General features: G+C 52.6%; 1 protein-coding gene across 1 annotated transcript in view; it reads right to left on the bottom strand.

Moving 5' to 3' along the window:
* Positions 1-1,209: 1,209 nt before the first annotated feature.
* The window catches only part of dcaf5 (ddb1 and cul4 associated factor 5), a 24,953-nt gene continuing 13,881 nt past the window's right edge, over positions 1,210-12,281 (bottom strand). Inside the window, exons 7-10 of the mRNA XM_042330315.1 lie at positions 6,399-6,465; positions 6,179-6,306; positions 3,186-3,332; positions 1,210-2,895 (exon numbers count right to left, since the gene is read on the bottom strand). Of these exons, the coding sequence (XP_042186249.1) occupies positions 1,564-2,895; positions 3,186-3,332; positions 6,179-6,306; positions 6,399-6,465 (1,674 nt within the window). The 3' untranslated portion in view covers positions 1,210-1,563. The remainder of the gene's footprint in view (positions 2,896-3,185; positions 3,333-6,178; positions 6,307-6,398; positions 6,466-12,281) is intronic.

The following is a 12,281-nucleotide window of genomic DNA, read 5'->3' as shown; positions in this document are numbered from 1 at the left end:
TGGGTTACTTTTACATTTTCCCGCTGTACCGAAACGAACGGTTACCCCAAAACCTTAATTACGTACCTGAGTGTGGGTTTGGTGAACACCACTAATTATTATTGTAAAATGGATAAACATTCCTTACAATGAATAGAGGCTCAGAAATGTCAGTGAAATCATTGATAAATGAATGATTCTTTAATTGAAGAAAGCACAACAACAAAAAGACACTTGCTGCTGCTTGGTAACAGAGGGTTTGGGTCAGGAAGGAGAGGAGACGAGAGCAATCGATTTTCCTTTTAACACTGAAATCATAATAAATCATACCTTCTTTAATGCACAACTCAAACAGCTGGTTGGGCTGGCTCCACCCGATTGCCATGGAAACGCATAAACTTCACCAAGCTAAGCACTGAAAAATCTAAATGAATCCAGTCTCGTTTTAACTCCAATTGAAATCAAATCCGCAGTCGAAAAGCTTTAGTCCTGAATTTCAGCCCCCACGAGTGTTCTCTTAAAATTAAAACTCTATTTGTTTCAAAACAGGAACATAAAAATAAAAAAATTCTGCCTTAAGACTAAATGACTAGCAAAATAATTAACAATAGCATTACTGTCAATATGATTACTTATATGTTAGTAAATTATGGCATCTTTGTGGTTTGACCACAGAAGTGATGACCTCACTGTGATTTGCTCACAGAAGAACACGTGTCCCAATGGGCGGTGGGTGAAGATGTCACTTTAGGACCAATGGAATGGTCTAAAAATGTGCTAACTCCGCCCACCCGGTCCACGCAAAACCACCTCGCCCAATCTCTCAAAATTGCGACACCCTTTTTAGAGTGACGCCAAACCAAGAAACTGGATTGTAAAAACCCATAGAAAAGCCACCCTAAATTGAGTCTCAGGCTTCTGAAATGACACCCAATCCCTCAAGTCTACGGGTCACTGTAGCCCTAAAGTCTACGGGTTACTGTCTACGGGTCACTGTAGCCCTAAAGTCTACGGGTCACTGTAGCCCTAAAGTCTACGGGTTACTGTCTACGGGTCACTGTAGCCCTAAAGTCTACGGGTCACTGTAGCCCTAAAGTCTACGGGCCACTGTAGCCCTAAAGTCTACGGGTTACTGTAGCCCTAAAGTCTACGGGTTACTGTAGCCCTAAAGTCTACGGGTTACTGTAGCCCTAAAGTCTACGGGTTACTGTAGCCCTAAAGTCTAAACTGTAGCCCTAAAGTCTACGGGTTACTGTAGCCCTAAAGTCTACGGGTTACTGTAGCCCTAAAGTCTACGGGTTACTGTAGCCCTAAAGTCTACGGGTTACTGTAGCCCTAATGTCTAATGTCGGGTTACTGTAGCCCTAATGTCTACGGGTTACTGTAGCCCTAAAGTCTACGGGTTACTGTAGCCCTAAAGTCTACGGGTTACTGTAGCCCTAAAGTCTACGGGTTACTGTAGTCTACGGGTTACTGTCTATGGGTTACTGTAGCCCTAAAGTAGTACACCGTAGGGAACAGGGTGTCATTTGAGACATAACCGGTCCTAAACCAAATGATCACCTGGCACCTCAGGTGCAATCATCATGTCTTTAACTTCTTCTCTGAGGTCTCCGACCCCCCTGACCCTTCCCCTGACCCTTGACCTCTTGACCCAAGGTGAGTCCGTTTCAGCGCACCCTGGGATGGGCCTCTCTGAGACGATGACGACCCCCCCTCCTCCCCCTCCTCCTCCTCCACCAGGGTCCTAGTGCCTGCTGATTTCAACTCTAAGGTCTCTCTCTCTCCCTCGGAGTCTGAGGATTCAAATAGGTCTGGAGCCAGGCGACCCCTACAGCCTACCGGCACCTCAGTCATGTCAAGGTGCTGCAGTCCGTTCAGCCCAGGGCTGTGGTGTCTGGAACTAGGGGAGATCCAGCGACTATGGTCTGACTCGTCGGCCTCTTCAGGACTATCTAAGCCCTCGGCCATCCTCTCTAAAGCAGCCCTCCTCTCCCCAACCCTTCCTGCCCGGGACTCGTTCCTCTGCTGCAGGGCGTCTTGAGACAGAAGGGAGGCGATGAGGAGCCCCTCCTGCTCCGCTCGGTCGTCCTGGCTGTCCAGAGACACCGCAGGGCTAGAACCAGGAAGGGTGTGCGACTTGCGTCTCCCCGTTTTAGAGCCACTTCTGTGGGGTCCGATCTGAACCGAGTCCTGGTCCTGCTGAAGCTCCGTGGAGGACGCGGAGGAGGATGAGGCCTCGTCGATTGAGATCTTGGGGTAGGAGCAGGAGTCGACCCCCCCGGGGTACAAGGCCTGAGCGGACTCAGGGCGCCCCCCACTGGACAGGCGGGGGAAATGCATGCGGCGCCAGCGGGCTGCAGTACGTTGTCTCCTACTGGCTCTCCTCTGCTCCTCGTCCTCAGAGCTGGTGGAGGAGGTGGAAGAGGAGGAGCTAGAGGAGGCGCCGGCGGGGGACGAGGTGGGGCTGGAGAGGGTGGAGTTGTCTCGGGGGCTGGGAGAGCGAGGCCGGGGCATGGGGTCTGGCCAGAATCCACTGGAGTCAGAGTCCTCTCCCACCAGGTCCAATAAGAACACAGACTGCTGATATCTGCTGCCACGCCTCCTCGGCTGCAGTGGCTCCACCCCTTCAGGATGCTCCGCCCCAGAGGCCTCGGGGGCAGCTAATGAGGACGATGAGGAGTGGTCTGAGTCGGCGGTAGCAGCAGCAGAGGGCGGTACAGGCGTGGCGACTCCACTCCCAACCAGGACCCCGGCGCCGTCTCTTATAGACCGTGTGGAGCGTCGTCCCCTGGCGTGGAGCTGCAGGATGGCCCCCTCACTCAGGTCACTGTCTGAGTCCGAACTCCAGCCCTCGATCTCCCGACGAACCAGAGAGTCAAAGAAGGCCATCATACGAGGATCCTCCTGGATGGACTGAGATGACATGCAACAGTTCTTAATTAGTCACCACAAAATGTGTGTGTGTGTGTGTGTGTGTGTAGGGAGGGTGTTATATAGGGAAAGGTAGTGCACTATATAGGGAAAGGTAGTGCACTATATAGGGAAAGGTTGTGCACTATATAGGGAAAGGTTGTGCACTATATAGGGAAAGGTTGTGCACTATATAGGGAAAGGTTGTGCACTATATAGGGAAAGGTTGTGCACTATATAAGGAAAGGTTGTGCACTATATAGGGAATCATTTGGGACGTGAACCGGTGTTACCTGTGAGACGTAGTCGTGGCTCAGGCCACTGCCGCTGTTCAGGACCAAGTTGATGTACTCCTCGTGGCTGTACAGACTCCTGGACTTATCCTCCACAAGACTATCCAGGTCTCCCAGACTCTCCGTCTGCTGGTAGGGGCTCCACGCCTGGGGGTCGGACGGAGGGGTTTCATGGGGAGAGGACAAGGACAGGAGAGGAGGGTTAGAGTTTAAATTGAACACCTGGTTGGGCCTGTATCAGCTCTCACACCTCGGGTAGAGAAAACCCACTGTCCTGTGGGTTTTCAGCCCAACCCTCTTCCTGGAGATCTACTGTCCTGTGGGTTTTCAGTCCAACCCTAATTTAACACATCTGATTCTACTAATTAGCTGCTCAATGATACCTTAACTAGCTGAATCAGATGTGCTAAATTAGGGTTAGACAGTAGATCTCCAGGAAGAGGGTTGGACTGAAAACCTACAGGACCAGTAGATCTCCAGGAAGAGGGTTGGACTGAAAACCTACAGGGCCAGTAGATCTCCAGGAAGAGGGTTGGACTGAAAACCTACAGGGCCAGTAGATCTCCAGGAAGAGGGTTGGACTGAAAACCTACAGGACCAGTAGATCTCCAGGAAGAGGGTTGGACTGTAAACCTACAGGACCAGTAGATCTCCAGGAAGAGGGTTGGACTGAAAACCTACAGGACAGTAGATCTCCAGGAAGAGGGTTGGACTGAAAACCTACAGGACAGTAGATCTCAGGAAGAGGGTTGGACTGAAAACCTACAGGACCGTAGATCTCCAGGAAGAGGGTTGGACTGAAAACCTACAAGACGGTAGATCTCCAGGAAGAGGGTTGGACTGAAAACCTACAGGACAGTAGATCTCCAGGAAGAGGGTTGGGCTGCCCTGCCTTACAATGGAAACTACAACATAAATATCTACAAACGTATAACTTGAAATTAAACCAAATCTTATGCACTCGTGACTACTGGTTTCAACTACATTTCCTGCGTATTTACAAGAAAACACTATGAATTTGCAAAATCAGCTTGCGAGGTTTCTATCCAACTAGCCTGTAGCACTGCAGAGTAAGTAGGTTATCAACACCTAGCTGTGGGTGGCAGGTAGCCTAGGGGTTAGAGCATTGAGCCAGTAACCGAAAGGTTTCTTGTTCGAATCCCCAAGCTGACAAGGTAAGAAAAATCTGTCGTTCCGCCCCTGAGCAAAGCACTGTTCCCCGGGTGCCAAATACGTGGGTGTTGATTATAGCAGCACCCCGCACCTCTCTGAGAGGGTTCGGTTAAATGCGGAAGACATTTCAGTTGTACAACTAGCTTCAATAGCAAATTGAGCCACATTAAAGCAAACCAACCCTTTCGAATGACCTAAAGCCATTCAGCTAACAAGCTTCGCTAGCCAACCAGCACAGTTGACAGTTAGCCACAAATTACAACTTCAGACCAACTAGGCACAAGCAGGAACCCACAGTACACAACTAAAACAAAGATGATAAGAATCAACAAGAGAATGAAGACTTACGGATGAACGGCTGATGCCCATCCAATGGTAAAGAGTGGATTAGTTTGCAACCGAAGAAGAGCCAAGGAGGGAGGGGCCATTTTACCATCCAAGGAAGAGTCAGTGAGGGTATCTAACCCAATAGCGATATAGCGAGGTAAATCTGAAGTAGATAGATTCCTGAGGCAATAACCCAGAGGTGGCGATCGGAGGAAAGCTCCAGGCAGATGGAAATCGTCACTACAGCAGTCGGTGAGCGCTAAGCCAAGATCGAACATCTCTGGTTCCCTACTTCAGAGAACAGGTCAAAAAGTTGACCAAACAAGTATAAGAAAAACAGACCGGTATGAAAATATTAGAGCAGGCAGGAATTCTTTTCCATTTTGGTTTTGATGCAGGGGGATGCAAGACTTCTGGTGCAGGAGATTCCGAGATTCCGAGCTGCAGGATCATGTGGGAAATCTGATTGGTTGATTACGTCACACCTTCTCGTGATTGGTGGATTGTAGCTCACCACAGCAAACACGCATGTCTTCATGGTTGGCTAAGAATAACCAGAAATCCCCACATGACGTTGACACATAGTGCATTCTATATAGTTAAGAAATATTTAAAAACATAACAATTTTTAAAAAAATATATAGTTATAGGTAGCCAACTACAGCTAAATTACTTTGTCTATGACCACACTACGTTGTTACTTCGGTAAATAAAATAAAGCTACCTTCCCTTTAAAAAGTCAGTTCCGCCTCCCGGGTGGCGCAGTGGTTAAGGGCGCTGTACTGGGCGCTGTGCCATCAGAGACTCTGGGTTCGCGCCCAGGCTCTGTCGTAACCGGCCACGGCCAGGAGGTCCGTGGGGCGACGCACAATTGGCCTAGCGTCGTCCGGGTTAGGGAGGGCTTGGTCGGTAGGGGTGTCCTTGTCTCATCGCGCACCAGCGACTCCTGTGGCGGGCCGGGGCGTAGTGCGCGCTAACCAAGGTTGCCAGGTTCCCTGTGTTTCCTCCGACACATTGGTGCGGCTGGCTTCCGGGTTGGGATGCGCGCTGTGTTAAGAAGCAGTGCGGCTTGGTTGGGTTGCGTACCGGAGGACGCATGACTTTCAACCTTCGTCTCTCCCGAGCCCGTACGGGAGTTGTAGCGATGAGACAAGATAGTAGCTCCTACAACAATTGGACACCACGAAATTGGGGAGAAAAAGGGGTAAAATTCACCAAAAAAAAGTAAGTTCCAAGACAAATTGTGATGCAATGTATTGACATGATGTTGTAATGATATGAATCAATCGTGTCATTTTACACATAAATAATAATAAGTCACTTTAACTGTTATAAATTATGTAAATAGAGAGAAAGAAAACGACCTCAATGACGTCAAACGAAAATTCAACCATGGAGAGATGGAAAAACTAAATCATGACGATGACTTGACGTGCACGCATCACGACGACGTAATGGTGAGGTCATTGACGACGACATCCCCGCTAACGTACCTTGATGACCTTCTCGACCCCGGAGGAGCAGATCATATAAGTGCTGGGGTTAAACCGGACTTGGTTCACGATGGAACGGTGACCTTTCAGGACCATGGACGCTCCGTTGACCACACGACCCGGGCCTCCTGGAAGGGGGGGGGGGGAGCAGGGCGGAACAAGAGAGAGACTGTAATCTCAGGGACACAGATGGACACACCGATAAGAAACACACACTTACCTGCTTCAGGATCCTTGGGGATTCTCCACATGTAAAGGTTGAAGTCATCTGATCCAGACAAGATGTACTGTAGGAAGACAACAGAGAATAAGACAACCCCCAATGGCACCCTATTCCCTATATATAGTGCACTACTTTAGACCAGAGCCCTATTCCCTATATAGTGCACTACTTTAGACCAGAGCCCTATTCCCTATATAGTGCACTACTTTAGACCAGAGCCCTATTCCCTATATAGTGCGCTACTTTAGACCAGAGCCCTATTCCCTACATAAGTGCACTACTTTAGACCAGAGCCCTATTCCCTACATAAGTGCACTACTTTAGACCAGGACCCTATTCCCTGTGTAGTGAATAAAGTAGTGTACTATGTAGGGAATAGGGCCCTGGTTTACAGTAGTGCACTACATAGGGAATAGGGCCCTGGTTTACAGTAGTGCACTACATAGGGAATAGGGTCCATTGGGGACAGAGGATAAGAGTTAAAGTCCTCTGACACACTACCATCCTCATACACATACACCACTCTCTCACTACCATCCTCACATTGCATTGACATAGTGACCTTTATCATGGTGTTACAAACAACAATCAGTTAATACTCTCTTCCCCATCTTGATAAAAGGAGAAGTTGATACCACACGATAAAATCACCAAAACCCAAAACTGTCTAGACAGTCAAGGGAACATCTACCTTAGGATTCATAAAGATATATATTCCATTTCAGTAGAGGTATAGAATGCATCCCAAATGGCTCCCTATCCCCTATGGGCTCTTTAAAAAAAATATAGTTCACTATATAGGGAATAGGGTTGCATTTGGGACGCTCCCCACAGACAGACGGGACAACAGAACCCACACACACAGACAGACGGGACAACAGAACCCACACACAGACGGGACAACAGAACCACACACAGACGGGACAACAGAACCCCCACACAGACGGGACAACAGAACCCACACACAGACAGACGGGGCAACAGAACCCACACACACAGACAGACGGGGCAACAGAACCCACACACACAGACAGACGGGGCAACAGAACCACACACAGACGGAACAACAGAACCCACACACACACACAGACGGGACAACAGAACCACACACACACAGACGGGACAACAGAACCCACACACACACAGACAGACGGGACAACAAACCACACACAGACAGACGGGACAACAGAACCATCAGGCCCAGTCCTTTTTCGGTGAAGGGCCTATAGTCATAAAGCCTCAGAGTTAAAGGCGCTGCATTGTCAACCCGGTGTCTGCATTGTCGTCAACCCGGTGTCTGCATTGTCGTCAACCCGGTATCTGCATTGTCGTCAACCCGGTATCTGCATTGTCGTCAACCCGGTGTCTGCATTGTCGTCAACCCGGTGTCTGCATTGTCGTCAACCCGGTGTCTGCATTGTCGTCAACCCGGTGTCTGCATTGTCGTCAACCCGGTGTCTGCATTGTCGTCAACCCGGTGTCTGCATTGTCGTCAACCCGGTGTCTGCATTGTCGTCAACCCGGTGCCTGCATTGTCGTCAACCCGGTGTCTGCATTGTCGTCAACCCGGTGTCTGCATTGTCGTCAACCCGGTATCTGCATTGTCAACCCGGTATCTGCATTGTCAACCCGGTATCTGCATTGTCAACCCGGTATCTGCATTGTCAACCCGGTATCTGCATTGTCAACCCGGTATCTCTGCAGAAGACAGGGCATATTAATATGTCTTGCTCTTCGGGGTGCAGCGCAGAGTTGTTGTCAAGGAAGTTGTCAAGGAAGTGAGAACGTGTTTATAGAGGACCCCCACACCCCGCCCTCCACCAATCATCAACCAATCATGTCAATGTGGAGCTATTCGGAGCCCTCTGCATCGTTACCACATTTGACAGGCGCAGGGCGATGCGGAGCTCAACTAGGCCTCTGCATTGTTACTACATTTGACAGGCGCAGGGCGATGCGGAGCTCAACTAGGCCTCTGCATTGTTACTACATTTGACAGGCGCAGGGCGATGCGGAGCTCAACTAGGCCTCTGCATTGTTACTACATTTGACAGGCGCAGGGCGACGCGGAGCTCAACTAGGCCTCTGCATTGTTACTACATTTGACAGGCGCAGGGCGACGCGGAGCTCAACTAGGCCTCTGCATTGTTACTACATTTGACAGGCGCAGGGCAACGCGGAGCTCAACTAGGCCTCTGCATTGTTACTACATTTGACAGGCGCAGGGCGACGCGGAGCTCAACTAGGCCTCTGCATTGTTACTACATTTGACAGGCGCAGGGCGACGCGGAGCTCAACTAGGCCTCTGCATTGTTACTACATTTGACAGGCGCAGGGCGATGCGGAGCTCAACTAGGCCTCTGCATTGCCTCCGAAGTCTCCACAATTGCGTCACACCGTCGCTTTCGACCACATTTTAGGATCAAGCGTTAAATTGTCTCTAAGGGCTCTGATCTAAGATCAGTTTAGTTTGGTCTTTTGAGATCATCATAAGATTACATGGACAGATGGGACCTGATCCTAGGATCAGCACTCCAGACGCGTTATGAACAAACGGGGCCTCGAACCTCCGTGTAAAACAAGCAGTGAGTTCAGTAGAAATGTATTTACGACAAAAAACAACAACAAAAAAAACGCTTCTTTGAGGGAAGATATATCACGTCTCAGGTTCTAACTTGTACAAAACACACTGAGCAGAAATATGTTTGCCGTCTGGTGCCAGCCAACTAGGAGTCAAAAACCCAAGCCAGAAGAGAAAAATGACCCAACATCTTCCCTGTCTCACCAGCGTAGGACGTCTCCAACGGGTTGAGTAGGTGCTCGCAGCGTAATTATGAGGAACTCGCCAATAAATTCTGAAACGAGTTCCAACGCAAACTGTCAAACAAATCTCACAATGTATGGAGACGCCTCAAGCTCCCAGCTAATATCCAATCAAATCCACACGGACATTAACCCACTCCTAACTAGCCACAATTGGCTTAAAAAAAGACAAACATCTGCCAATATTTCCCCTGTATGTCTTTATGGTGCGTGAATGTGTCTCCCATTACCGTCGATAAGGATAACAAAGACCCCCCCCCCAAAAAAAAAAATCCCAATTAAATGTTAACTGCAGAAAGATGAAAGATCTACTACACAATTCTAGACCAGCACATTCCCCTCTCTTACAGCACACAATTAAAGATCTATTACACAATTCTAGACCAGCACATTCCCCTCTTCTTCCAACGCACAATTAAAGATCTATTACACAATACAAGGGTCTTCTGATGTGATTTAAGCATCGACATGAACTCAGAAGGTCCAACTTCATGGTTTCTCTATGAGCAACTGTCATTTTAAGTGGTAAACTGAGAACCTGGGGAAAATTCAAAAAGTGCCTATTAAAAAGCTAGGAATAAATGAATGAGTGGCTTGTGCAATTTTTTATAATTTATAAGTAGACCCCTGCACTACGGTGATTCCTACGTACTACTGTACCATGTTTGACTGACTGCTTTTTGAGTCACAAACCTCAGTGGGCCACAGCGTGGTATTTAAAACCTCTACTTATGTATTGTCAACTATAGTATCGTCAGCCATTTCATTCCAGTCTGTCTCTAGCGAACGGGCCTCACCGACCTCCCACGGGCCTCGCCTCACCTCCTCCCACGGGCCTCACCTCCTCCCACGGGCCTCACCTCCTCCCACGGGCCTCACCTCCTCCCACTTTTTTTGTTTACCTCTTGTGGAGCCTCAACCTGCTGTAGCCGGGTCTCCCCCCAGACAGCAGCGTGCCGTAGCTGGGTCTCCTCCCAACAGCAGCCGGGTCTCCCCCAGACAGCAGCGTGCCGTAGCCGGGTCTCCCCCAGACAGCAGCGTACCGTAGCCGGGTCTCCCCCAGACAGCAGCGTACCGCAGCCGGGTCTCCCCCAGACAGCAGCCGGGTCTCCCCAGACAGCAGCCGGGTCTCCCCAGACAGCAGTGTACCGTAGCCGGGTCTCCCCCAGACAGCAGCCGGGTCCACCCCAGACAGCAGCGTACCGTAGCCGGGTCTCCCCCAGACAGCAGCCGGGTCTCCCCCAGAAAGCAGCGTGCCGTAGCCGGGTCTCCCCCAGAAAGCAGCGTGCCGTAGCCGGGTCTCCCCCAGACAGCAGCGTGCCGTAGCCGGGTCTCCCCAGACAGCAGCGTGCCGTAGCCGGGTCTCCCCCAGACAGCAGCGTGCCGTAACCGGGTCTCCCCCAGACAGCAGCGTGCCGTAGCCGGGTCTCCCCCAGACAACAGCGTGCCGTAGCCGGGTCTCCCCCAGACAGCAGCGTACCGTAGCCGGGTCTCCCCCAGACAGCAGCGTACCGTAGCCGGGTCTCCCCCAGACAGCAGCGTACCGTAGCCGGGTCTCCCCCAGACAGCAGCCGGGTCTCCCCCAGACAGCAGCCGGGTCTCCCCCAGACAGCAGCCGGGTCTCCCCCAGACAGCAGCCGGGTCTCCCCAGACAGCAGCCGGGTCTCCCCCAGACAGCAGCCGGGTCCACCCCAGACAGCAGCGTACCGTAGCCGGGTCTCCCCCAGACAGCAGCCGGGTCTCCCCCAGAAAGCAGCGTGCCGTAGCCGGGTCTCCCCCAGAAAGCAGCGTGCCGTAGCCGGGTCTCCCCCAGACAGCAGCGTGCCGTAGCCGGGTCTCCCCAGACAGCAGCGTGCCGTAGCCGGGTCTCCCCCAGACAGCAGCGTGCCGTAACCGGGTCTCCCCCAGACAGCAGCGTGCCGTAGCCGGGTCTCCCCCAGACAACAGCGTGCCGTAGCCGGGTCTCCCCCAGACAGCAGCGTACCGTAGCCGGGTCTCCCCCAGACAGCAGCGTACCGTAGCCGGGTCTCCCCCAGACAGCAGCGTACCGTAGCCGGGTCTCCCCCAGACAGCAGCCGGGTCTCCCCCAGACAGCAGCCGGGTCTCCCCCAGACAGCAGCCGGGTCTCCCCCAGACAGCAGCGTGCCGTAGCCGGGTCTCCCCCAGACAGCAGCGTACCGTAGCCGGGTCTCCCCCAGACAGCAGCGTACCGTAGCCGGGTCTCCCCCAGACAGCAGCCGGGTCTCCCCCAGACAGCAGCCGGGTCTCCCCCAGACAGCAGCGTGCCGTAGCCGGGTCTCCCCCAGACAGCAGCGTGCCGTAGCCGGGTCTCCCCCAGACAGCAGCGTACCGTAGCCGGGTCTCCCCCAGACAGCAGCGTACCGTAGCCGGGTCTCCCCAGACAGCAGCGTACCGTAGCCGGGTCTCCCCCAGACAGCAGCCGGGTCTCCCCCAGACAGCAGCCGGGTCTCCCCCAGACAGCAGCGTGCCGTAGCCGGGTCTCCCCCAGACAGCAGCGTACCGTAGCCGGGTCTCCCCCAGACAGCAGCGTACCGTAGCCGGGTCTCCCCCAGACAGCAGTGTACCGTAGCCGGGTCTCCCCCAGACAGCAGCCGGGTCCCCTCCAGACAGCAGCGTACCGTAGCCGGGTCTCCCCCAGACAGCAGCCGGGTCTCCCCCAGACAGCAGCCGGGTCTCCCCCAGACAGCAGCCGGGTCTCCCCCAGACAGCAGCCGGGTCTCCCCCCAGACAGCAGCCGGGTCTCCCCCAGACAGCAGCGTACCGTAGCCGGGTCTACCCCCAGACAGCAGCGTACCGTAGCCGGGTCTCCCCCAGACAGCAGCGTACCGTAGCCAGGTCTACCCCAGACAGCAGCCGGGTCTCCCCCAGACAGCAGCGTACCGTAGCCGGGTCTAACCCCAGACAGCAGCGTACCGTAGCCGGGTCTCCCCCAGACAGCAGCGTGCCGTAGCCGGGTCTCCCCCAGACAGCAGCGTGCCGTAGCCGGGTCTCCCCCAGACAGCAGCGTGCCGTAGCCGGGTCTCCCCCAGACAGCAG

The sequence above is a fragment of the Oncorhynchus tshawytscha genome, linkage group LG11, assembly GCF_018296145.1.
Source record: "Oncorhynchus tshawytscha isolate Ot180627B linkage group LG11, Otsh_v2.0, whole genome shotgun sequence".
In the NCBI taxonomy this organism is placed as follows: Eukaryota; Metazoa; Chordata; class Actinopteri; order Salmoniformes; family Salmonidae; genus Oncorhynchus; species Oncorhynchus tshawytscha.
This window is presented reverse-complemented; position numbering and strand designations above follow the sequence as displayed.